The 27,855-nt window shown below is 36.1% G+C and overlaps 3 protein-coding genes across 3 annotated transcripts in view; 2 read left to right on the top strand and 1 right to left on the bottom strand.

Annotated features, from left to right (window-relative positions):
- LOC144444340 (uncharacterized) overlaps positions 1-6,367 on the bottom strand; it is a 7,536-nt gene extending 1,169 nt beyond the window's left edge. Inside the window, exons 1-4 of the mRNA XM_078133753.1 lie at positions 6,317-6,367; positions 5,346-5,508; positions 1,132-1,245; positions 202-315 (exon numbers count right to left, since the gene is read on the bottom strand). Coding sequence (XP_077989879.1) covers positions 202-315; positions 1,132-1,245; positions 5,346-5,508; positions 6,317-6,367 — 442 coding nt within the window. The remainder of the gene's footprint in view (positions 1-201; positions 316-1,131; positions 1,246-5,345; positions 5,509-6,316) is intronic.
- Positions 6,368-7,630: 1,263 nt separating this feature from the next.
- Positions 7,631-26,860, top strand: LOC144444455 (peroxisomal acyl-coenzyme A oxidase 1-like). The gene is made up of 14 exons (XM_078133876.1): positions 7,631-7,815; positions 8,534-8,696; positions 12,267-12,430; positions 14,002-14,109; positions 15,215-15,334; positions 15,738-15,853; positions 18,484-18,653; positions 19,817-19,979; positions 21,288-21,478; positions 22,595-22,756; positions 23,212-23,317; positions 23,875-24,021; positions 24,569-24,778; positions 26,616-26,860. Exons 1-14 carry the CDS (start codon positions 7,656-7,658, stop codon positions 26,676-26,678), a joined length of 2,043 nt encoding a protein of 680 aa, XP_077990002.1. The 5' UTR covers positions 7,631-7,655; the 3' UTR covers positions 26,679-26,860.
- Positions 26,609-27,855, top strand: part of LOC144444464 (large ribosomal subunit protein eL30-like) — a 248,446-nt gene continuing 247,199 nt past the window's right edge. Inside the window, exon 1 of the mRNA XM_078133888.1 lies at positions 26,609-26,618. The gene's annotated coding sequence lies outside the window, so the exon portion shown is untranslated. The remainder of the gene's footprint in view (positions 26,619-27,855) is intronic.

Here is a 27,855-nt window from a genome sequence, read left to right as displayed (position 1 = left end):
TATTACTTCTATTGGTTTCTAAGTAATGCACATAGTTAAGTGGATGTAGGATAAAACCAGTCTCGCCCTTTTCTCTTAAAAAGAAGGTGGAACTGTGATAAATTCATCCACGATATTCTTTCCCGTCTGAGGTCGTCATCATTTTCACTAGTTTCAAATATCTGTATCGTGTACAGGATTATCAAGTACTGGCAATATTACCTGTTTCACAGTTGGTTCCTTCAAATCCATCAACACAGATACAGATATAGACATTCACAATATCTTTACACATTCCTCCATTCTGACAAGGGTTAGAGTTACACTCGTCAATGTCTACCAGATATAAATAAAGCATGTAAGAGAATAGCCGTGAAATTTGCCACCCACTGGCAGAAATCAATAATTTACGTTCAAAGTTTCGCTTTGCATTTTTCTCATTTTTGTTTTTTGATAATCGTGAGATCGTAAATCATGATACAGAATATAATTGACATTTGTAATGCAAGAGAGATTACAGTGAGGTAAATGTCTAATAGCAAAACGTTGAATCTTATGGTTCATTATGGCGTCCCCAGGTCTTCTTCAGAAATATCTTCTTTAGGAAGACCTGAGGACTCAGGTTGAAAGTTTGGATGTATCCATGTATTTTGGTGCAGTATAAATTTTGAATGTATTTGTAACTATTAACCTGCACAATCGAGTCTTCTTAATAATACTAAAATAGTGATGCTTCTCTGAAATCGCAAGTAATTGTAGGTGATGTAATATCATGAAATGACTCTCCAGAACGCATGATATAGTTAATGAAAATGTCTATATTTCCGAATTCCGTTTGGAGTGGCGGTCCACGTTAAAGATATTTGGAAACTCATAAATAAAAAATTAGAAAGTTCTTTCTCATTTGTGTAGATTCGTCTTTATTAAAACGAGACATTAATGCGTCTTATGTTATTAACAATATCCAATGGAGCCCTGCTAACAGATGATTATGAGCTACTACCTCATTTGCATACATGTCGTCACTTCAGTTCTAAATTATGCGTCGTTGAGCTTCATTAGCATATATTTTTTTTATTAAAAAAATACTAAATCATAAATTTGCTCCTAAATTACGTGTCAAAGATAATGGATAAGTATAACATTATCTACCAGTTTCACAGTGAACTCCTGTAAATCCAGCAAGGCATGTACACGTGTATTCATTCCCAAATTCTTGACAAAGTCCTCCATTCTGACAGGGCAAAGAACTACACATGTCGCCGTCTACCCAAACAAAATGAAAATATACAAAACACATGCCATCAACAATTATAATATAATATAATATAATATAACCTGCAAGGATATAAACGTAATAATCAACTTTCTACTATTTAAAATTATAATCAGTGATTATTTTCATGCCACATGATTTGAAATCTACTGTTCAATGGTGTAATCAGTGACGTCACCACGTTGATACTAATAATATGTACATATGTGGGTGTCTATTTCAGATTTTTGCAAGGTTTCTGGTAGTGAAGATCAGTTGAGGTTGAAGGAGGAGGAAATTACATTATGATTATAAGCAAAATTCATGTTCGATTTCAGACACAATATACAATGAATTTCACAATACCGTGCAGCTTTTCTGTTTGATAAAACCACACAGAAACCAATAAGAAACTGCATATGTCTCACATCAATAGCAAGAACATATTTTTTTGCTACATTTAGTCTAAATGACATAAACCATGTTTCAATGTATTGCAACTCCATGCAGACATTCGGGCGCCAATATAGTTTCAAACACCCAATGAATGGCGCGTAAAATGTCCTTTGCACTGTTCATTTGTTGTCTGTATAATGGCACTCAGACAAAATGTAGCAAGAAACTATTCATTCAATCTTGCCATCTTAAAGTGTAACATGTGGTTTGGCTGAAGCACTAGCTGGATTTCATAGAAGGGGTGATAAACTTTTTGAATAAAACCACACAGAAACCAATAAGAAACTGAACATGTTACACTTTAAGCTAGCACTCTCAGACACCCACGTTGCAAGTCTTTCGTTCAAAATTTTAGTGAACATCTTACTGCAAACCGACAGTAACGATATTCCCTGCAATCGTTTGTCTAACATTGAGCTCTTTCTGTGCTGAGGAAAAACAATACCCCTGCACCAGTCTCTAGGATATTCTCAACGTGACAAAAGTACATTAAAAAGTTGACAAAGGTCTGGTGAGATAATATCTGCGCAAAGCCATCGGGTCATACAGCCTTATTATTCTTTAAAGATGTTATGACTTGAATGGATAAATGTATTAATTCATTTCGTACCGCTTTATAATTAATTAAATCATTGAAATTATTAGAATAATTACGAGATTCCGAAGTAAATCAAATTTTCTTTTTCTAAGATCGCTAGAAAATTAAAATCGCAAAACCGTGTATTTAAGATTTGCTTCAACACAATATTAGTAAAGATGATTGCACCAGTGTGTTTTACTTTGGACGTTGTCATTAATTACGATCTCAGGCATATAAAGCGTTTCTTTGGCTACTGAGCCTGGTATTGTGGAGTGATACATTATGTTGATACAGGTAAATTGTTTTGTATACCAGGCAACTAGTTCTGTATCCGACTCTTTAGTGCGCAGTCGTAATTCTGCGCCGCCATTCCATTAAAAAATGGTGTACATGGAGTTGTTCGGGGACCATCCATAATCAGTCTGAGGGCTATCGACAGGTAAGGTCAGTTCAGGTCGTTAGCTTATCTATGAGCTTAGATGAATATGTCAATACATTTTTAAAAGTCTGGAGGATATTAAAGGCTTCTATTGAAAGTGTTAAAATTGCCTGAGTAGCTGAAATCTTTTACTTTGACTTCAGACAGGTAAGAACATTGTGGGACTAAATCCTGCCTAAGGCGACTGAGGTAAACGTTTAATATAAACAAAAAAGAAGTTTTAAAGTGTACTCTATAGTGATACCAACGACCTTTGGCGACTTGCTTTGGAAATTACGCATACTAACATTGTGAGCTCAGACAAAATATGTACGCCTACCAACCTACCTACCTACATATACCTACCCCCCCCCACACACACACACATGTACACACACACACACACACACACACACACACACACACACATGTACACACACATGCACGCACGTGCGTTAGATGGACACGGCTTGATATTATGGTACCCAACTTTAACCCGACTGTAACCCTAACCCTAACCCTAACCCAAAATGCAGCAATAGGATTGGAACGGTTGCAGCGATGGGATGGCAAGCACTCCCAAAATAATTCAAAAGTTAGACAATACAACTAGTCAAAATAAAATAGGACCCTCTCCTAATCCCATTTTCTAAAATATTGCCCTCGCCTGAGAGCCGATTTGTTAAAAATGAACCCCTCTCCTCCCCAAATCCCCACGGACCTCCCCCCTTGCAAATACTCAAGGCTTTAGAGTTCTTTGCCGTTCCATTCAAAACAAATCTACCCCGAAACACAATTACAAGATTTACTTTATACATGCTTTGACGACCGAAATACCTTACAAATTGGTACACACAATTACATTATACACATAAACGATATATATCGAGAATGTCAAAGTGTCATATTATCTGCCAGGTGAACAACACAAGATTATTATGCACGAGTGCTGTTTAAGATTCCAATTCGAACCAAAGCCCGAACGTTAAGTTACAACATGTGTGTTCTTAAACATAGCACATATCATCGTGAGCCACACAACCTGAAAGATGTAAGGCCAAATAGAAAAAAATGTTGGGTTCCGGTAGTACCCAACCCCACCTAGTTTTTCACGCCGACCCTAAACCTTTTTTTTACGTATTCGAGAAAAATAATAATAAAATCGCGAAAATTGTGAAGTCTCGCAAAAATAGGGGTGCTGAAACTGACATCAAATTAAAAAGACAATATAAAACTATTCTTCCAATCTGTAATGGCTGTACATCTGATAGGAAGAAATACACAACACAGAGACCATTTGGAAAACAATGGAAAACCTGAACTAGACACTCATACATGAAAAAAAATATAATAAAATAAAATAAAAAATCTACCTACTCCATCTATTTTAAAAATAAATGTAATCGGAACAACACAATTTGTTTACGCCTAATAGCCTCAGTTTATACATTCTTTGCAGTTTTATTTTTAGAATGTGACAGATCTACTTAAGTTTCTATTGATATCAGCCGCACCAAAATGCGAACAGTCAGGTCTGATTAGTGGGTATTAAATTTCGCTTTCTCGGGCGAAGCCGAAGATCTACTAATTCTCAATTGAACCAGCAGTTTCACCAATTGAACTGGTGGTCGAAATCGAAATAACAGGCCTATATATATCAACGTTTTCGTGGTACCTTTCAAAATAGAATAGCCTCTCTGACCGTCGCCGCATGCACATCACTACTCTTAGACTAGTTAAGGTAACGTTATACAAGTTACTACATACGTGTAGAAAAAAGTTTGTAAATTAGCCTTCTAAGATGTAACCCGTGGTACACGTAATGGTCAGCAGTATAACTATGGAATTTGTCATTCTGATGAGGATAGTCGACCAAAAGAGATCGAAAGGTCAATGCTAAAAACCCTTCAAATGCTTGAGCGTTATGACCTGTTTAATTTGGTATAATAATACCAGCTGATGAACAATTGTTGGCCACTGAATAGACTGCTTTTCATAAATAGATTTGGCACAACGGGTAAACTTGAACTTTAACCTTTAACCTGTGTGTTTGGTGAAGAGTTATAGCTTGAAACGTTAGGCGAACTTTACACTCTTAGAGGATTGTTTTACCAACATTTCTTTTACTTTATATATGCGATTGCTCCCATTGTTGTCATGCCAACGGTAAATTTGCTCTGGCTTACGAGAATTTTTTGACGTGTGACAATGTGTAATATAGTAGCCAGTCATGCGCTTGTTTTCATACAATAAATCATACTTTACCGTCGTGTAAAACTGTTGGAAGATCTTGAATCTTGAGTTGTACTGGAAACGGTAAAGATCTAACATATACTGCACAGTTTAGGACAGATTTCTTTGTTGCTCAAGAACAAACATTTGCCCTTACATACATACATACATACATACATACATACATACATACATACATACATACATACATACATACATACATACAAACAAGATTAGTGTCATTAATTAATATTAAATGTCTATTGTACTTTGTATGCATGCATGCCTGTCTGTCTGTCAGTCTGTCCGGACCCCTCTCTCAAAATTCATCTAATAAGTTTCTAAATTGTCAGGACAATTTGATTTATTCGTGTGAGAGATATATAACTTTAATTAAAGAAATGGCACGGACACGCGTCACCTACCTGCACTTTGCATAGCAGTATTTCCGGATCCACTATTTGCCGAGTCTTCAGATCCCCCCACCGCTGAGCCTAAGATAGATGCTGCAGCAGCTGCAGCGACCAATGAAAAAACTATCGCTGCTAATCGTCGAAGTTTCTTCCCCATGTTTCCTCCTTCAGGCATCTGTATATCGAAAATAGAGCAATATACCGTGACAGTGATCATATAGGTGATACATATATTTCGTACATATCTACCTAGACATTAAATATTTAAATGATTTTTTTTAATTTTAATCAACATGTGATATGTTTTCATACTTTTGTAAGTTCATCCGTAGGTAGCGATTTACCGTTAGGTATAATAGTGTATTTACAAAACTACTTTATCAATATCAAATATTCGACCTAGTGTCATGATCAACAGCTTGGTAGTAGAACGTCTGGGGGTGTCAGGTTACACGTTTGTTCGGTGTCTGTTAGAGTACCATATATCTGTTCGTTCTCGTCATTTGAAAATTAGCTGTAGTTCCCTTTTTTGATACCTTTAACAATAATTTGGGGGAGGGGAATGTTTAAAACAGTCTGCTGCTTTGTTGACGGTAAGTGGTACAATACAAGTAGCAGTGTTTGAAACAACGTGTACAGCAGTTTTGATGGTCTCTTTACCTGTTCTATAGATTTGCCTAGGAAATGTATATGTAAAGATAATGGCCAATCGTATGAGTTAATTACAATTTTCTTAAAAGTTATGTTGAGTTCTAAAATTATATACAATTATATGTAAAGTTGGTGTATTTTCCTAAGGCCTTGTACTTTTGCTAGAAACTTCAAATTCTGGAGTCGTCTCTGCAGCCTTCGGTCATTAACCGATACAGATATTGCAACATACTTTAATGTCCACACACGCTGTATATATTTCGAAGTAGTTCAGAGATAGACCTTTGACAAAATGTGAAATCGCAACTTCGCAACTTGAGATGAAAACTTACTTGCGACTCAGGGTCTTGATCGGCTGGATCAGGTTCCACTTTATTATCCATGACTTGTCGAGTTTTCTCCTTTAGCTTCCCTTCGGAAAACTTTATCTCTGTAACAAGATTCCCCGGACACCACTTGTCGATGTCAATGTCAATGTCAATGTATTGATTGGAAACTAATTTCCTACTGTACGTACTAGGTGTTATGTAAATCTGTTGCTATATTCATAACTTATTTGATCATATATAACTAACTTCCATTGGTGATTCCATTGAATAGCTGTCCAGGTAACACAAATACACCCACAGGGCAGTGATCCGGCAAAGCCTGGTATATCCAGAGGCATTCTAGAAGCTTAGCATTTGGCTGTGTAGAGTTATTTCACACTGATTTGCTAGTTGGTTTGTTCACTTGAAGCGTAACAGAAGTATCGCCGCAGGGTTTGTAAGACCCATGCTAAGATTATGCCGAAGTCTCTTATAATCTTCATATCCCCAACAATAGTATAACTAAATTTCAAGGGGCAGAATTGTATAACATTATACAATTCCATCCATTTACCATGTCCATTTACGGACGTATTATTCTGCCAGTTCGGAGAGCGACATTAACGCTGAATGATCAAGGTCCATAGTATAGATGGATCGAAACGTCACATTCAATTTACTGTTCTAAAGTAACTATATTATACTGTCTGGTGTTATGGTTTATTTATATATTCTATCTCAGCCTAGATTACAGTGCACATTTTATACATAAGCTTAATGTACTGAGCTGTAGGTTCCAATGAAGACGTCACCATTTGCGTGAGATGATTTGCTAACTTTGGATAGTTGAAATAGCATACGTTCTTTTAGATGTCGACCAAAATTATAGCGTCTCTACACAAAACAAATACAGCGTGTAACCAGACACATTCGGACAGACAGACAGACAGACAGACAGACAGACAGACAGACAGACAGACAGACAGACACAGAACACCACAAACGTCACTCTAACCGAAGTCTGCAGTTGAAAGAAACACAACAACCAAGGTGTCACAAATGCCTGTACACTCACAATGTAGTGTGTGAAATTAAATGACTTGGTCATAAAGACCGATCGACAGGCGGGGGGGGGTTACTCAAATTTTCTTGATTTTCAAAGCCATTCCTCTGACACCCCCCCCCCCCCCCGCCGGTCATAAATAATGACGGCCCCCTAAGTACTGATAGAAGGCAGATATACCATATACACACGCGCAGTACAGTTCCCTGGACATGTGATGACCAAGCTGTGATGAACCCAGGTGATGACCTTTTGACCCTAACAGATCGAGACTGCAGACTCGACTCAGCACAACACGAAATGAAGGACGTCGACGACATAGAGCAAATCCAGGCGCATAATTCCGCCACTGTAAATGCTGATTTACTAAGAGAAAGAAGACAGGCGACATTCGACCCGATCCAATTAACCTATCTAAGAGACGGTGGCGTCGAGAAGACGAGAAGGCGACGGTTCGTTGGTACGTATTTTGATATTCTGATTTAGGGTCATTTGTAGAGCCTTAAGGGGCGTGTAGTTTTTCTTATTGTTGTTTTCCATGTCTAGAGTGTAGTCTGTTTGCAGTTTGGGTGTGGGAAAGGTATCCACCGTAACATTAACAAGAGTAAATTGTAGAACGGGAGCAGTCTTGCGCTGGAGTCTTGCGAACCATACATCCATGGTTAAACGAACTACAGATTCACGGTGTGCATTATAGAATGAGACCAAACTTTTATCAACGAAGCAATGAAATTCACCAGTTGCAATTGATAAATTTCCTTGCCTCAGGCATAGTCCCTACACTCGGCGAGGGTTCATTTGGTTAGGGGTCCAATTGACGAGGGGTCCAATTGACCTGTTTCCCATTTGTAGTAGCATGATTCGTGTGATGTTTTCCTTAGGAATATAGCAATCTAAGCAATAATAATACGTGTCACTTTGATTATTTGTGTATAAACGTTAATACAATATTTCGACATGATGACCAATATCTGGTTTGAATGCTCCGCAGACTAGCATGATTCCTTGTCTGTGAATGAGGTCATGCCTGGTACCGGGTATCGAGACAAGTGAAGACTACATGTGATGTCGCAGGGTCGCACAATGTTGGTATACTGAAAAAAACAAAAGAAATACTGAGATCAGTCGTGACGCTGTTATTGTACTAAATTCCCACTTTCTTTCATATGTAAATATAGAGAGTTTGGCGTTAAATGACCCCGACTTCAAAGGTCGATCTAACCCAGTTTTTATGACCCGAGATCAACAATACAGTCTCGCTGTAAAGAATGGAGTTCAGATTGAAAAGAAACTATGGGTGTTGAAAATCACAGATGAATACGAGAGGCAATGCTACAGAGAGTAAGTTTTGATTTCAGTAATCTCCTTTTCAACTAGTCTCGATTACCCAGACTCTCGCCACTGGGTCTCCCCAAACGAGCGTCTGGGAAAACCACGTTCCAACTCGCCCACGACGGAAGTAGCGGCTGGAGTAGTGCATCATGGGGAGTACTTCACGTCCACCAGGCTGAATGATTTGGGTACAGATTATGACTTCTCAAGTAACTGATATTACAAGAAACAGGCCTTGTAAGCCCATGTTTTATGCTTGGAAGAAATGTTTCTGTGTAACTTCCATCGTGGGGAAGATGGAACATGGTTTTCCCAGACTCTCGTTTAGGGAGGTCTCATAGGCAGATCCCCCAGCTGGAAGAGTCTGGGTAATCGAGACTCGTTTTCAACTTGTGGTACAGTATAAGTGGAACGTCCCATGCATACATACAGTTTCAAGTTAGGGAGCACCACAATCCATAGAGGGGGCTGTGGTGGTACGTGGGGGGGGGGGGGGTGTGTTCTGCAGACACTTGTTACCCAAGATATGTTTAAGAATTTAATAATAAAACGTTGATAATTATATTGACACATTTGGTCGATAGTATATGGAAGAGAAAAAACTAACTTTCTAGGAGTATTTCTAGGATCACATAAGTCAACACACTCAGTGATATCCATATATATCCGCGGTGTGTTGAAATGTGATCCTAGAAACCCATGTTAGGGACCGGTCAGTTTCTTCGACCGGGGGGGGGGGGGGACTGGTGGATTGGGAGGGGGGGTCACCCTGTTTTTGAAATTGACAGTGGGGGGGGGGGGCATGCTGTTTTCAAAATTGTGGATGGGGGGGGGGGGGGTCATTGTGTTTTGGATTGTGATAGAAGAAAAAAATCCTTTTTCTACAATGGCATATAGCAAGTTGTCTGAAATGTGGTACATGTAAATATTTGTTTTTCTCCCTGTTTCTTACATGAATTCTTACTTATTAGTTCAAGCATAACTATAAATATACATATACATGTATTACCTAGCTACCACACTAGTTACAGAACATGTCATGTAAATGCTTGGCTGTTTCACAATCAGTGCTTCACTTATATTGCACTTTGGGGCAAAAGTGAACTTGAAGGTTTCGTAATGGTAATCTTCATAGATAGTTTATAAAAGAAGTTAATCTAAAATGTTCCCTACTCCGACTTGTCACTATGAACTTGTCAGAAGGGATTAATACACTTTCTATTTGGACACTACATGTTATTGACACTACAAATCACCACATCTCATCAGATTCCAGTTTCTATTATACACTAGGTATGACCACCTAAAGTTCTCTAACATACCGGTGACTTTATTTACTATACATGCAATATTAATGCCACTATACCAATGTTATGGGGCCATTTTTATGTGACATGGGAAACTCATTTAAAACTTACATTTACGATGGCTATTCGAAGCTTGGAAATATTACCTCAAAGGCTATGAATAACCTAAACATTGCCTTAATAGAAGCAAAAACTGTAGATCTGCCAGGGGAAAACGCCCAAGGACTCCCTCACCCCCAGAGGTCACTCAAGCATTCAACCAACACTCAGATGCACCAACAACCTTTTTACAGTCATAATGGTATTAAACTTTTCTTAAATATTTTCACCCAATTCTAATTTGAGATGATAGTCTTTTAAAGATGTGAAATGTTTGCCAAGGTAGTCTAAAATTGCCTTAAACTCCAAATCTCCCCTACCAATGATACTACCAGTAGATGTGTTGACCTTTACTACATGTAAATAATGATGCTATTTAACTTTTTAAGAACATATTTCAACCCTGTGTGAGTTATAAAGAATAGTTTCTGATACTTGATGGTGCTGTCTTGTAAAGCAAGCATGGATTAAGTTATTTGCTTGAAAGGGTCTGAATAGCCTACAAATTGGCTTTAAGAGTGAAAATCCTCCAGGGCTTCTAGAGGGAGACCCCTTTGGATCCCCCACATGAGGTGGACATATCCCAGTTTCAAGCTCTTCCCCTCTAAGTGTCAAGATGCTATCAAAAATATTTCAACCCTGTGTAGTTGCTTTTTACATGTTGGTGCTGTCTTTCTTGTAAAGCTTGGAAATTATTGTCTGAAAGGGTCTGAATAGCCTCAAAATTGACTTTTCAGAGTAAAAAACCTCCAGGACTTCTAGGGGGAGACCCCCTAGGAACCCCCCCCCCCCCCACTACATGAGGTGTACACATCCCAGTCTCAAGCTCTTCCCCCTACCTCTTACTGTCAAGATGCTATCAAACTTAATATTTCAAATATATTTTTTCTTTTCACATGTTCGTGCTGTCTTGTAAAGCTTGGAAATTATTGTCTGAAAGGGCCTGAATTAGTCTCAAAATTGACTTTTCAGAGTAAAAAACCTCCAGGGCTTCTAGGGGGAGACCCCCTAGGACCCCCCCCCCCCCCATAAGAGATATACATATTCCCTGCTCAAGCTTTCCAATATCTTTCACTGTCAAGATGATATTAAACTCCTTTTGGAATATATTTACCCTGTGTAGTCAATAATTACAATTATGATAGTGCTAACCCAGGATCTTATAAAGTAGATGCAAGACAGTCAAGCATTCCACACTGAGCCACGATAAAAAAAATACCTGTCATGTGAATATTATATATATATATGGGGGGGGGGGGGGGGGGGGGGGGTCATCATTTTTTAGAATTAAGTGATAGGGGGGTCAGCCTGTTTTTGATTTTACAGATAGTTTATTATATTCAAACATATTTTGGGAAACAAGTGTCTGTAATTTACTTCAAAATGCTCGTTTTTTTATGTTTGGTCACGGAGTCATTTTTTAAATGAATTTGTCGTGGACACTTGTTTGATGGGCCAACCATCAACATTCATGATATATCCATACATACTGTCCTCAGAATACTTTCTCTTTTTAAAAAAAAAAAATAAACAGCTACAACATATCACACTTGTTGATACTTTACATTCCTTAGATGTCAACCTCTTGACCCCGATCTATCCATCAACCAATAGAAATCTCTATAGCCCAGGTGCTACAATTATCATTTTTATGAAAAAAAACATCAAAAGTACTGAGAGCAGTGCAAACCAACCAACGGTTAACTTTTAATCAAACCAACCAATTATATCACTGAATTCTAATCAAACCAACCAATGGCTGACATCTTATCAAACCAACCAATGGCTGACTTCTAATCAAACCAACCAACGGCTGACTTCTAATCAAACCAACCAATGGCTGACATCTAATATCAAACCAACCAATGGCTGACTTCTTATCAAACCAACCAATGGCTGACTTCTTATCAAACCAACCAACGGCTGACTTCTAAATGCTAATAGGTTTTATAATAAGGCTTTTCAGCGGCGATATAAATGTGAGTTTAGTAAAGTGGAGCCATGGGGTCTCTCTATGTCAGATCTAGATGTGTTTTCAAAGAAAGAGAATACTGTATTTTAAAGCCTGCATGGATATGGATGTCAAAAATTTACATAAAGCCATAATGCATTTGTCTCCATACAGAATTTTGATTGACTTTACACTTATGTATAAGCTCTTTTTATATTCCAGTGTTGTGACACAATGTAGAGACAACCAAGCATTTTCTTTACATTTTGGCATGTTTATCCCAACAATTCTAAGCCAAGGCACTGAGGAACAACAGAAGAGGTGGCTATCGCTTGCAGAGAACTACCAAATAATTGGTACCTATGCACAGACTGAACTTGGACATGGTGAGTACGACAAACAGTGATAAGATCTCTGAGGACAATCACAGAGTGGATTTATGGCAGTGGTGTACAGCATTTGCAAAGGTATTTGTCTTGAGCTGCTTGTGATATCAAATCATCTCTACACTTCATCTAGGTCAATGAGAAATCATGATACAAAAGTTGTTCATGCAAATAAGTAAACCCCCAACTGTTATAATGATGTAAGCAATGTATAAGCATCCTGAGCGTACAACTGCCCCCTGTAAACATTAACCTATCATTTGGCAGAATTCAGTGATTGATTAACCAAGACATTATGTTAATGACTGTGGGTGCCATGGATTTGGTTGAATTTGAAGTTTCATCTAAATTAAGGCCTCCTATTGAGCTAAATGTGAGACGAGATTCAAAGTCACAGATAGGATTAGAATACAAAAGGTTTGAGACCCCAGTAAGATGGCAGAGAAAATTTTGACTATTAGGAAAATATGGGGTTTAAAACAAATAAATAAATAAACAATATGTGATATATCAAACCCAGCTAGCCAGGGGACTGTGTAGAACGGCTTGAGTCCATGTTTTGTGTTCATGCAGTGTGTGTGTGTGTGGCGACATGAACGTATCCACTCATCAAAATATGCCCGTTCCCGACGATCTATTACCGACGATCTTTTTCTGTACGTGCGAATTCGCCTTTTCAGGCATATAAATAACCACAGAATTACATTTAGAAGAAATAGACACATATTTTGATATAATATAATAGCAATAACCCCCGCGAAGGCGGGTATACACTCAATTTTGGTACAATTCGCTCCATATAGCACGAGCCGGATGGCGAGTGCTATATGGAGCGAATTGTGCCAAAATCAAGTGTATACTCGCCTTCGGTGGGGGTTATTGCTTAAATAGTGTATGCTGACACCGATACAAGTAATCACAGGTACATATTGTAATACCTTCTGCCATAAATGTGCTGGGGAATCTTGTTATAGACCTGAGAAAGTTTTATCTCGCAGGTAAATTTTACCTTAAACCTGAACAAAGGCATGAAATAATTGCCTTTCTTTAATTGTCATTCAAGTAACATGGTCAACACAAAGTAAATAATCCTAAATAATCCCTGCTGTGTATAGCCATAAAGTCAACGTGATTACATCCTGGAGGCTATAGTCATAACTCCATGTTCTCATGGTTTCCTATATATGCACACTTACTGTAGCCATATCCATTACTAAAACAATTTTGCTATGTTTTTTGTATTTTTAAAAAATATCTTTCAACAACGTAGCCCAAGTCTGTGTTTGGGAACAGAGGCGAGGCTGATTTTGTCCTAGCTGCTTTGTTTGATGTCCAGTGAGTCAAGAACGGTCATTTTTATGTACCTCTCTACATTACATACGTAAACTTGTGAAACGTAAACTTCATTAAATTAGCCATGAACTGACCTCTGTTCACTGAGTTATGGAATTCTGGCCTTCACACCTAATTACCCATACTGATCTCACCAGTGCCCTAGTGAAAACCAGTGCCCTAGTGACAACAAAGATGAATGTCAGTAACTTTCTTTAATAGTGTGTTTTATTTTTCAGGGACATTCATAAGAGGATTAGAAACTACTGCCACCTATGACCCAACAACAGAAGAGTTTGTGATAAATAGCCCAACACTGACTGCTATGAAATGGTGGCCTGGATATTGTGAGTGCTACATATGCTAGACTAAGTATACCAGTAACCACAGGGGGCAGCGAGCATGTAATTTATTGATTGATCGGTCGATCGAATGATCAATTACATGCTCGCTGCCCCCTGTGCAGTAACTAATACTTACCTTGACGTACAAGTTTGTATTGGCTCTGAATGGAATATGTCAGACTGTAATGTCCAAATATGGGTTTTGTGAACTGAGGTACGACAGAAGAGCTCACCTTTATAGGAGACCTGTTATTACGAAGCCATTACTACTGAGGTCCACAAAATCTATAGCTGTACCATAAAGGTTCTATCATATATATAGTGGCCCAGAAACATCATTTGAATGTTGTTTTAAGTTAAAAAAAATCATTAATATATTGAAAATAATCAAAACCAATGAAATTACCGTGTGAAAGGATAATTATCAATGAGTGCGCCATTTGCCATATTTGGGAAATTCATGTGTGCAAGGGCATGATGTAGAAATTAACTGCTCACCACTGAAATACATTGGAAGTATTACTGAGTGTTTTTATGATAATAATTAACAAACTATTTGTCATTCAACCCTAACAAGTCTTCTTGTGAGTGCTGCATGGCTGATAGGGTGGCACATGTATCATTCAAACGAGGAGTGAGTGTAACATATATATACCAATTGTTTAATTTACATGAAAATGTACATGAATGCAAGTCTTGAGATTGTTTCATGTTGCAATATAAACTCTGAAATTAACCATAAACAATTGATTTGAAGGAGGGGAAGCAACATACATGTAGGTTAATCTTCTGAGACTTCAATCAATGGGTGGGGATTCCACAATTGCTGCAATGAGGCCATGTGTTTATACAAATCAATGTGTGTGTGTGTGTGTGTGTGTGTGTGTGTATATATGCCTCCTGCCCCCTGTGGTTAGAAGAATTGATCACAAGAATTCTTCACTTTGTTTCGTAATAAAACAGTTTTTATCTTTTTTTCAAATTTTAATAAATCAAGAAACGAAGTAAACCGTGACATTTGTATGTTTTGAAATATAATAATGTTACGGTTAAATTAATGACTAATGATTTGAAATGTTTTCATTACTTTACATTTATGTTGTCTCAGTGGGGAAAACGTCAACTCATGCTATTGTTATGGCCCAGTTATACAGTCAAGGTCAATGCTATGGTCTACACACATTTATTGTACAGTTAAGAAGCCTGGAAGACCATGAACCAATGCCAGGTAAGTTTAATTACTCAGTACTGAGTAGGGCAACTAGAACGTTAACCAAATGACGTGCCAGCAGTGTGGCAAATGCAAGGGATGAGAATGAATGCTTCTCATGTGCCCTATGGCTATTCTTTCACAAGTGAAGCAGAAAACACTGCAAGCACTCATGCAAATGTATATCAACGCAGACACTCGTGTGTCATGAAGTACTGTACTGTACAAGGAATGACATTGCATTCATTTGCATACTCATTTGCATTTAATAATGTTTTCTTTATTGCACAAATTTCAATAAGTAAAAAAAAGTAAACAATACACAAAAAACAAAAACTTTTAAACAAATATGGCCAATTTCAAGCCCCTGTGCTTTAATCTGTTATGATAATGTTAATGTTATCTAAACTTTGCATACCAGGTGTCACTGTAGGGGACATTGGTCCTAAATTTGGAATCAACTATGAAGATAATGGATTTGCAAGATTTGACAATGTTCGCATACCAAGAGATAATATGTTAATGAAGTTTGCAAAGGTAAGTTTATAGGTGTTCAACTGTTATTGAAGTTATAGTACATATAAATGTATGTTGTTGAGCATAAACATTTACAAACCTCTACACTTCATTGAATTCACAGTAACAGACCGTCAAAGAAGTCTTTCATGAATGGGTTGCAGTGTTTTATTTAAGGGCGGTAAGTAGGTAAAATCTACCGGGGTTCCCACATCATTTTACGGGGGTTCCCCACCTAAACTATGATACATTGCATGGGGAGCACTACGTTGTCTTTTGTGATTATTTCTCATTGATTTATTGTCTGATAGTCAATAAAATGTTTCATGTCTTGACATCATGGGATGAAACATTTTATTTATTCGAAAATGTAATTATAATTCCAAGATGAATTACTGAAGTTTACAAAGCTAAAATGAAAAATAAGCATTGAAAACTTTCAGTTTGATAATCAGCTGGTAATCTATTGTATCATTTAGATTGCCCACACAGGAATTAAAACCTCCAAATCTCTCTCTGTTGAAAATCTGACAATGGCTCTTTCTAACAATTCAAAAAAAGTCATGTGAAATTTTGTTATGTATATGGGGAATGTAAATACAATGTAGCGATCATTTGTGATAGTAATTAAACTCCTATCTACTTTAAACCATACAAAAACATGAGGAGTATCCATCCATTGACTTTACACTACACACAAGTCTAATTGACCCACCTTTGCCCTACCTGTGGCCCACCTAACTACCATCTCTGTCTAGGGATAGTACGAGAAGATGATGTCTACACACCCCATGGGAGATATCACTGTGTGTAAATTAAGTCAAAGATGGAACTTCGTCTCATACTCCCCATGGTTACACACCCTCTGGTCAAGCTAAGTTACCCCGGGTGGAAAGTCATGGTCAAATATGACTTTTCATACAGTGAATTAGCTATATATTGCTTATAGATAGGAAAGTAGCACCTCCATGGGATCTATTACGTCTACCATCAACAGCTCTATCACATTGAAAATATCCATACTAATCTAAACTTCTAGCTAAATGAACTATACTATAATGTTTAATCATGTTCCTTCCAGCTATAACAAATCATTAGATATTATTCCCCAATATTTTTCTTCATTGAGCCAAGGAAAATATGAATGACCTAAGGTGCCTTTGTCACTACAGTTGCTAAAGGAGTAGTGACAACAATTTTATGAGATATTCAGCAGCTTTTTACAGGAAAAATAACATTTCAAAGAATGGAATGCAATGACTAAACTGAAGGCAAAATACTGGTAAAACAAAATTGGTACAATTATTTATATATTGCTAACTTTAAAATAGAATTGTACACATTGCATATTTGAATAGAAGCTGGCCATATGGTGTTTGTAGCACTTTCTGAATCAATATTTGTTGCCAATATTTACAAATGTGATATTGCAGCCATACACAACCCTGATCAGGTACATAAAAGCAATTATCAATTTTATAGATTGTAAATAGCTGTAGAGATGCAAACAATTTTACTGTCTTTTTTATTGTAATTTGTAATTATTATTATACCATGCATAAGGGTCATTCCCTGACACAACAACATGCGTCTATGTCGCAACAACGCATGTCTATGTCATTGGTTCTGCTGTGTTTGAAATATGTCAAAATAAAAATTTCCATTACTTTCCCTAATTTTTTTTATATTACTGGCGATGGTATAATAATATTATTCCTTAATATTTTACTTCATTCAGCTGAACAATACTCGTGACCTAAGGGCTGTTACAGCTCACCTAGCGACTTGTTGTGAAAAGGACCCTTTAAGTTACTCATATTTTTCTTGACTAAATGAAGAAAAATATTGGGGAATAATATCTAAAGGTGAAATTCTGGGTACATTGACTAAATTCTTCCTTGAATTAATATGCATATTTATAACTTCTGAATAATGGAGAAATGAATATGTTGTTCATGGTTCCAAGAACCGATAGGACTGTACAATATAGTTACTTTGAAATGATAAACCGGAAACAAATGCGACAAAGAGAGACATCAACACTGAATAATGAAATCATTGCTTGATCAAGGTCCATAGTAGACTGATCAAAACGTTGCATTCATTTCCAATTTATTATTCCAAAGTAACTATATTGTACTGTCCTAACTTCTGAACAGAACACTAGGATCGAGCCTTGTTTTTAAAAACAAAATGTCAAACCCACAGATTCAGACGTTGAAAAATAGATTATTGCAGATGTTTCGCTTGTCAGATTAGGATGGCGATTATGTATTCATGGCCTCCAGGCAAAGTACAAATGGTTTTAGAATTCTTTAACAATTAGCAGACACTTCACGCAATCAGCTATTTATTTTAAAGACGCACAAAAGGATGTGCATAGACTTATTTAAGCACTGAAATCTTTTTATTTAAGCAATTTCTTGGTGTCTCTGAAAGCGTTATGAACAAATCTGAAATTCCTTTTCATAACTTAATCTTTGGATTATAATAGGCAGCAGGAATTGCAATTATGGGAATGCACAGAAACCTCTGATGGGATTGTTGTTGTTGTTGTTGTTGTTGTTGTTGTTGCTGTTCTGATGAGTCTAAGTCGAAAGTTTGTAGTTTGCAAATAGTCCTGGAGAGTAATTTATGTTGTTTCCACACAGATACTACCAAGTGGCCAATATGTCAAACCCCAAAACACAAGATTATCATATGGTACATTGCTCTATATGAGGGTGTTTTTCCTACTATATGTCACCTTAAGATTTGCATCTGCTGTTACCATAGCAACCAGATACAGTATTGTCAGGAGACAGAGTGAAATTCAACCAGGGTAAGATCTGATGCTTTAGTTATCTGTATGAATAAAAATCACTTTATGAGTGTTGTTTGTTCTTGTGAATGCAACTTTGTATGTTTAATGTTAAGATACTTTTGAAAAAGGGTTTGGTGTTTTCCACTCTGTTTCACATTGTTATTGCATTGTCTGTCAAATTTGTATATTGTTATGTATAGTATTGATAGTATTGTGAAGTGGTATGCCAAGGTATTGGAGCCACAGTACATGTAGCAGAAATTGATCTCAGAAAGCTTGCTTAAATTTCCATATCTTTCCAAACTTTGTTTCACAATGTTATTTGCATTTGGCCCATACATGTATGTGTGAGCCCTTTATTCACGCAGTGTATAAATTTGTCCAACATGTTTTTTGCAAAGGTCTTGAGACATCAGAAATTGAACTTGGGAAACTGTGTTAAATTTCTATACCTTGTACCATTTGGTGAGACCCTGGTAAAATACATTGGACTCTCAGATAGACATTATAATACATATATTAACATATAGACTGTTGACAGTCGTTCGTGCCTTTTTTGCTACATTTTATCTAAAACTAAAGTCGTCACCTCGCTCCGATCCAGAGCAATACTATAACCGTGTACTGATTGAACAGCAAGTGCCGGAGGCAGTTCATGCCTTCGGCACTCACAGTTCCTATCAGTACGCATTGGTATTCAGTGCTATGGAGCGAGCTGAAGACTCTGTTTTAGATGAAACGTAGCAAAAAAGGCACAAACGACTGTCGACAGTCTAATTAACCTCAGACCTTAAAGTGGACATATGGAACTCCAAAATAAATACACCAATTTGTCATCCAAATGGCCACTTTAACAAAAACACTATCTTTGAAACTATACTATATGGATTTGGGAATTTATGTGAAGTGTTTGTTATGATAGGATTTAACTAATAATTTTATCAATATTGTTTCTGTTCACAGGGCAAAAGAGGCACAGGTACTAGATTTCAATCTCAGCAGTATAAAATTTTATCAATATTGTTTCTGTTCACATGGCAAAAGAGGTACAGATAATGGATTTCCAATCTCAGTATAAAAGTTTATCAATATTGTTTCTGTTCACAGGGCAAAAAAGGCACAGGTACTAGATTTCCAATCTCAGCAGTATAAAATTTTATCAATATTGTTTCTGCTCACAGGGCCAAAGAGGTACAGATAATGGATTTCCAATCTCAGCAGTATAAGATTTTACCACAGCTTGCTACAGTTTATGCATTTTTATTCACACAAAAGAAAATCAACCAGCTTCATGATCAGCTACAAAGAGAAATGCAGACTGAAAATTTTGCATCACTTTCAGATGTAAGTACGAAACAAAAGAATCAATTCAATCATGTGGAGAACGTTAGTTTTATCTCCAATTTGACATTAAATCTGATGGCAGTATACTCCATACAAAAGATAGAGTGTTATTTATTTACTTACTTACTTATTTATTAATTTTTTTATTTATTTTAGTTATTTTGTTATTTATTTATTCATTCATTCATTCATGCATCCATTCATTCATTCATCCATCCATCTGTTCATTTATCCATTCATCCATCAATCCATTTCATTCATTTATTCATTCATCCATCCATCCATTTCGTTTGGTCGTTTGTTCATTCATTCATTCATTCATTCATCCATCCATCCATCCTTTTCATTCATTCATCCATCCATTTATTGTATCCCTTTTGGACCAGCACATCACTAAGTATGTTAGGAACAGCATTGACAGTAGACAAGTGGTGACAAAACCCTTAGGTCATGAGTAATTTCCGGCTGAATTAAGAAAAATATTGGAGATTAACAATACCAGCACCAGTAATATCAAAGAAAGATCAAGGAACATAAAGGCAATTTTGAATGTTTTGACTCACATTTCAAACATAGCAGAACCATTGATGTAGATACACATTGTCGACACAGACACATGTTATCATGATGTAGAACAACCAGGGTATAAATTCCATATTTTCTGTTCAACTTGTTTCGTTTATAATCTAGTGTTGCACTATTCTGAATGTGATACTATGAATATGATCAGTCTGCTTTCCTTCTGCCTCTTCCACTCATGTCTCATTTGACTCATTTGAACAAGAATTAAGTCACAGTAATGAAATTATTCCCCTGTATAAATGACTAAGGCTACAAATGCTTTCCGCTTACATTGATGATCATACAAAAGCCGACTTGGATGTCCATATCCAAAAGAAAATCTGTGTGTTTTAAGGTCTCGACATTCTACATCACAAAAAATATGCTTGTTTATGTATTTTGCTGTGCAGAGCGTGAAATATAAGTCAACAATTTAAATTCCACAATGTTTCAGAAATTATAAGCATATACATGTACACTGATTCTCCAATATTCTACATTCTGTCTGAAAATACTTGTGGCATAATTGGCTTTGTCATTATTCATCTTTGACTCATGGTGCTAAGGCACCTTATGTGTAACTGATATTTGCCCAGATTGAACGAAGAAAAATATTGGGGAATAATTGGCTTTGTCATTATTCATCTTTGACTCATGGTGACAAGGCAACTTACGTGTAACTGATATTTGCCCTGATTGAACGAAGAAAAATATTGGGGAATAATATATAAATGTCATTTCATACAGGTCCATGGAACAGTAGCCGGAATCAAGGCATTTGTTACTTGTAAAGCAGGAGAAGGCATAGAGAAATGTAGATTGGCATGTGGTGGACACGGATACTCTGAAGTGAGTGCACTCCCTAGTTTGTATACTCTAGTAGCTGTAACCATCACAGGGGAAGGTGAAAGTACAGTTATGTATCTACAAACAGCTAGGTAAGTTGAGTGGTGTGATATCAATCAATCCTCTATTCAGTACTATGGCCATTGGCCTTATATACAAACTTGTGCAATTGTCATATCAGACACTAGAAAGCTAAAGTCATACAAAATGACTAGATATCTGAACAAATAAGTGCATGATAAATAAGATAATGAAGTGAAAATAACTAAATACATAAATAAAGATTTCTTTGTGTGTGTATGTTATTGGTCTTCATGAGTGTTACAAAGTACCAATCTACAAACAGCCATGTAAGTTTATAGCATGTAAAGGGACCTTTTGTACCTCATGACAATGTTTTTCCCCAAAGAGACTGGTGTTGACAGGAAAACAAACCCTATTGTGACCAAACCTGAATATTCATAATTTACTAAGTGAGGTAAAAATTCAGAAAAGAACTTTCACTTTGCAAACATTGGTCAGCCCTGTTGGAAGCACCAAACAGGACAATTAAAATCAGTTTGGATTGTAACAGAAAAAATAATGATACACACTTCAGAGGATTACAATAGTTTGGGTGTTCTTTTTTGTGTTTGGAAATGTTCTAATACTATAATTATGTCCCTATGTACTGCACTAGAGAAATCTGGAGTCCTACCCTTGGGATAATTTTTGTCATGATGCACCTAAAGCATACTTAATTTGTCAAGATGCACCTAAAGCATACTTAATTTGTCCAAATATAGTCAGCAATATAAATTGCTGATTCCATTTATTGTACATTGTTATAGTAACCAGGGATGTAGATAAGAGCCAACAGCCAGCTAAAAAAACACCTAATATCTTGTCCGCTACTTTTTCAGGAATTGTTTGTTTTAAAACTTCATGCTAACCACTATATATACATTGTTGAGCAAGGTCATTGGTTTACCTTGAAAGTATGGCCGCCTACTCGTTTCAATTTTACCTGCTACTTTTAACATTAGCTACATCCCTGGTAATCTACATGTTCTCTTTGTAAACAAAGCAATATCATTCTCAATTGAATATGGAAGCTGACATCAGTACATTGAACAAATCCATCCAGAAAATTTACAAAATATTTTGTCAGGCATGAATGGCAATTAATTACAGTGCAAATATTCACAAGATTTGTCATATCATTTCAGATATCTAGTTAAATGTGCAGCAAAGGTTGCCATGGGAACCAAACTTCCACCATTTACATCATATTTGGAAGTAAAAGAGCAAGGCAAATGTCCAGCAAAAACACCATCAGATCTGCTAAAGTTTGAAGTCTTGATAAATGCATATCAAAATAGGGCATGTGGGTAAGTGCTTATCCAGCAGTGATTTTTGCTAAGTAAGTAACAGTGGGTGAACTCTGGTAAAACCTGAGTGTTTCATCCTGTCATATAATTCCATTTGAGAACTAACAGGAGGTCAGATACCTTGGAATCTTTGGTACATTCAAAGTACATTTACCACAAAAAGAAATTGGTACAGCCATGGTTTCCGTAAGACTTAAACTATTATCATAATTCATTCAGTAATTTAAAAATAAATTATGTCTGATCTCAAAGTGGTACAAAATCAAAGTGTACATAGTAGATATAGGGCAATAATATATAAAAAATAATCAAGATAAACATAATCGACAATAAATCCAAAAGTTATTCAAATTTGGTAGAAATTCCTTTCAATTTGCTAGACTTGTGAGATGCAGGTGATATATTATATGTTACATGTTATACATTTTCTGAGACATTCTTTTTTCTGTTATCAGCTTGGTGAACGAAGCAGCCCAGAAATTGCAGAGTGAGATAACCAAGGGAACACCTCAACATGTGGCATGGAACAACTCACATCTTCTGTTAATCAAAGCTGCTGAGGTAGGTGATAAATGGTACTTTGATTTAAGACATTGACATAAACCAGGTAATATTATGTACCAGCGGGTACTTGCACAGGTGCATTCGCAAATGAGTCACATTTGCACTGCAGTGCAACACCAAAAACGTTATTGCATACCTGGATGCAAATCGTATGCAAATAAGGACACAATTGTTCCTTGCAAATGACATTGCATAATGACACAGTATGATTTTTATGGAAATTTGCTATTTCAGATAAAAATATGTAGTGATAACTGCAGAGCCGTGCTTCTACTTCTATACTGTCTAAACATCCAAAAAGGGCAATGCAGTTAGTACTCACATTGACCTATGGTACTTGTATCAGAATATGAGTGCCAATTTGGATTCTCAGAGGTATTTGCACTCGCGATGCAGCGATTTCTGCTGCATTTTTGTTTTATATGGATGAATTAATGTTATTCACCTAACTGAAGTAGTAACGATGGTGTCGCAGTTACATAAACCAACTGAATGATACTATGACATAATTTGTGTGGACTTCAAGAAGTTTCTTATTATGTTTGTGTTTGCAGGCTCACTGTCATTTTGTTGTGATGAAGAGTTTTATTGATTTCACCATGACAACTCCAATGGAACAACCAATCAGAGATGTTTTAACCAAGCTTTGTCAGTTGTATGCCTTATATGGTATCAGAGAAAATGCTGGTGACTTTTTGCAGGTGGTGTATTCTTGCAACAATCATCAGCCCCTTTTAAAGGGGAATAAACACTCTTTTCCTCACAGTGCAATGATACTTTTTCTTTGTACGACATGGCACAGTTGGTCTTTGTTGACAGATATTGCACAACTTGCGAAAGTTTTATAGAGACAGTCTCAAGTCCTAAAAACCACATGCAAAGGTTTTATCTTAATCTTCGTAATTGTTCATAATTTTGTGACTTACCCCATGTCTAATGAAGTTAGAGGTGCCAAATATTTTTGAAAGGGACCTCGCTTGTGTAAATGCACAAAATATGGCACATTTATACAGAACAGGTCATCATATGTGTTTTCTTCAGAATATTAAAATATTGAAATAACATTGTCAGTGTTGAATATTCATTTCCAAAATGTTACATGTTTAGAAATTGCTATGAACAGAAGACAATATCTATACATTCCATATCACAGAGAGAACCTACCGCTACTTAAAGTGGTTAAATATGTCGTTTTTAGGGTGTATGCATTTTGATAAACATATTTGTTTTTTCAATTTATTTTCACAGGATGGTTACATGAATGGTGATCAAATCTCTATGGTAACCACTCAGATAGCGAGAGTCATGTCATCTATTCGGCCCAATGCTATAGCTTTGGTAGATGCTTTTGATTTCCCAGATGAAAGTCTTGGTTGTTCAGCATTGGGAAGGTATGATGGTAATGTGTATGAGGAGATGTACAAGTGGGCTAAGCAGTCTTCACTTAACAAAGAAGAGGTAGGTGAACTAATCCTTAGTTATTAGGCCTAAAAAATTGTTTGGTTCCGGTTACCCGACCCCCACCTAGTTTTTCACGCCGACCATAAACTTGTTTTTATGCATTTAAGAAAAAAATAATACAACCGCCAAAATTGTGAAGTCTTGCAAGAGGTAGTAGATGCGGAAACTGACATCAACTTAAAAAGACAATATAAAACTATTCTTCCAATCTGTAATGGAAGAAACCAATAACACAAAAACCACATGGGAAACAATGGCAAACAAAACTAATGTACATGAACTTGACACTCACATATGAAAACGAGTGTAATCTACAAAAAAAATTGTTAGGCCTTATGAAAGATGGGTTTATTTTAACTTAGCTCTCCCAAGGGGAGGTTTTATGGCTGTCTGTCTCAGTCTTTGGTATCATTTTCTCAAACACAAATTTGGTATACTAACTCTTTAGGGTAATGGTTAGAGTTCATCAGTTTTTGGACAGGATATGTTGAAGATAAACATATATATATAGCATAATTGGCATAAGAAGGAGGTTTAGTGAAGTCTCTCTTTGTCATCATTTTCTCAAAAAATGACTTGCTAAATTCAAATTTGGTGCACTCTTTTTTTGAGTAATGGCTAGAATTGGTCTGTTTTTGGGCAGATTATGTGCAAGGAGAATATAATCAATATAAATAATGTTCTTGTAGTTGATCTAGAGGTAGATGTCCCATGTAAAAGTGGAATAGTCCATAATATCAACATTCTCACCATTTGCTGTGCTCCTTCCTATGCTACTTTATGGGAGGCATCAAGATCAAATGTCGTAATTAATTAACCAAACATGGCTAATATACACTTATTGCCTGGCTATGAGGGCACAAGTGAATGTCTATTGCCATGAGGGTTGTTATGTAACAACTACTGCCTGAGTGATTTACCATCAGTGCATAATTGTTGTTGTATTTTATTTATTAACGTGTCCTATGTGGACTTAAAGTATACATTTGTTTATATGATCTGGTACAATTGTTATTAAAACTTGCCACATCCAGCCCCCTTGGGCTTATAAGACACAAATCCAATTTGTTGCAAAATAAATAAATAAATACATAAAGAAAGAAACATTTTTTTTCAAGTGTGAGGAGTATATCTTACAAATTATACATTTTCTCCTTTCTCTTATTATAAGCATCAAAGATAAAGTTTGCCAACAGGTCAGGTGTTTTGATCATCAGTAGTTCAATCTTATCGATAATTTGAAAAGCACTGAACTCTGGGTATAAAGCACACACTCTACTAACTAAAGTATCTCTTAAAGAATTATAAAGACAGCAATCAAAAAGAAAGTGTTTCTCATCTTCAATTTCTGATCCTAAACAAAAATTACAGGTTCTATCCTCCACTGGTAGTTGTTGAAATCTACCTGTTTCATAATTAATGATTGTCTGTAATTAAGCTATCTTTTCAGAATGCATCCTTCAAATTCCATATAATTTGGTATATTCATCAACCAAAACATAGCACACATATCCTTTAAAGTTTGCTGATGTTAGTTTTAATGTTTATTGAAGAAACTGTGTGTTGTAATGTTTAATTTGCATAATTAATGATTTGCAGTAATTAGGCTATATCTTAAGAATGCACACTTCAAATTCTGTATGATTTGGTAGGTGCATTGATAGTAACAAAGCACACACATTTGATATAGTTTGCTGGTGTAGTTTTTAATTGTAATCAGACATTTACATAATTAAAAATTTCAGTAATTAGACAATATCAAATTTCATTCGGCAAAGTATTATTTATTACTTCAACTAATTCTTTTGTTTGTCTTTTATGTCTTTTTTGATAGGTTCATGACTCCTACTACAAATATCTAAGGCCTTTACTAAAGAAGGGACTAGCCAAGCTTTGAAACCTGAAGATTTCAAAAATATACAACTCAAAAGAATTTGATAGGACAAGAGAAGCTTGCCAATCCACTCCTCAAGTAACTCCCAGATTTTGCTTCTTGTCTGGAAAAAAAGAAAGAAATAAACGATTCCATGAAAGCAAAATGGCAATTACATGAACTATTCAGAGATGTGAAATATCAAAAACATATCAACATATCTTTATAGTAATACAAATGGAAATTTGTCTGAACGACAAATGATTTTAATAACTTTAAGTAAGGCCAATCAAACAAATTCATGATCATTCTTTTAATAGTCTGAATGATTTTGAATGAAAATTAAAGTCAAAAGATACCAGTTTCTTTGCACATCAGCTTTTTTCTGCTCTGCACTATCTGTAACTGGAATACATTTTTTCTGTTTGACAACTTACGATATATTCACCGAAAATTGTTTGAATGCCTATAATACAATAAAACATTGTTTATATAATTATATAAATTTTATCCATACGTAGTACAGTAATAGGTTGAAATCGTGATTGCATCAGGCTGTTGATTATTAGGGTGCAGATCCAAAAAAATTCAAAAACATTTATGAAATATGGATTTGAAATAGGCTGTAAGAAATCACTGTATATACATCTATGTAAGTTATCAAATTTATAACACATGCATAAGTGGATCATCATCACCTTTTGTAACAAGTCACCACTATCTACTGTCTGAAACCATTAATTATACAAGTCAGAAAGCGACAAAAATCAATTATATACACATGCTATAGTCTATCATCAATTTGCCCAGCAAATTATATTGGATTCTAAATCAATCTCCAGTACTACTGAGATGCTGCTTAATTGCTGTATTTCTTTAATATACATATTATTTGATTTTGGACATACATTTTAATGAGAAAATTTTCATATGCTATACTGTGAAGTCACTTATTGATATATACAAATAACTCATTGACTCTTACAATAAAATTGATTATTCATATAAAGGGTGAGTCTATCCAAACATATTTATGCCTTTCATTCACTCAACTAGGGGCCTTTATCAACAGTGTATTTGAATTTTTCAAATAACATTGAGCATATTAAGGGAGCCTTCAGTAATTACAAGGGGGTGGGCCAGGAGAAAGCAGAAAGCATAAAATGTGACCATCCCTCGATTCTGTCATGATAAAGAGTGG

Source organism: Glandiceps talaboti, chromosome 13 (genome assembly GCF_964340395.1).
Source record: "Glandiceps talaboti chromosome 13, keGlaTala1.1, whole genome shotgun sequence".
Taxonomy (NCBI): domain Eukaryota; kingdom Metazoa; phylum Hemichordata; class Enteropneusta; family Spengelidae; genus Glandiceps; species Glandiceps talaboti.
The sequence above is the reverse complement of the archived record's forward strand: the minus strand, read 5'-3'. Positions and strand labels throughout refer to the sequence as shown.

Excerpts from the sequence above, each read along its gene's own strand:
- LOC144444455 (XM_078133876.1), top strand. The coding sequence starts at position 7,656 with ATGAAGGACGTCGACGACATAGAGCAAATCCAGGCGCATAATTCCGCC. Across the intron at positions 12,431-14,001 it reads ACAGACTGAACTTGGACATG|GGACATTCATAAGAGGATTA; the intron begins GTGAGTACGACA and ends TTTATTTTTCAG. Across the intron at positions 24,779-26,615 it reads CTTCACTTAACAAAGAAGAG|GTTCATGACTCCTACTACAA; the intron begins GTAGGTGAACTA and ends CTTTTTTGATAG.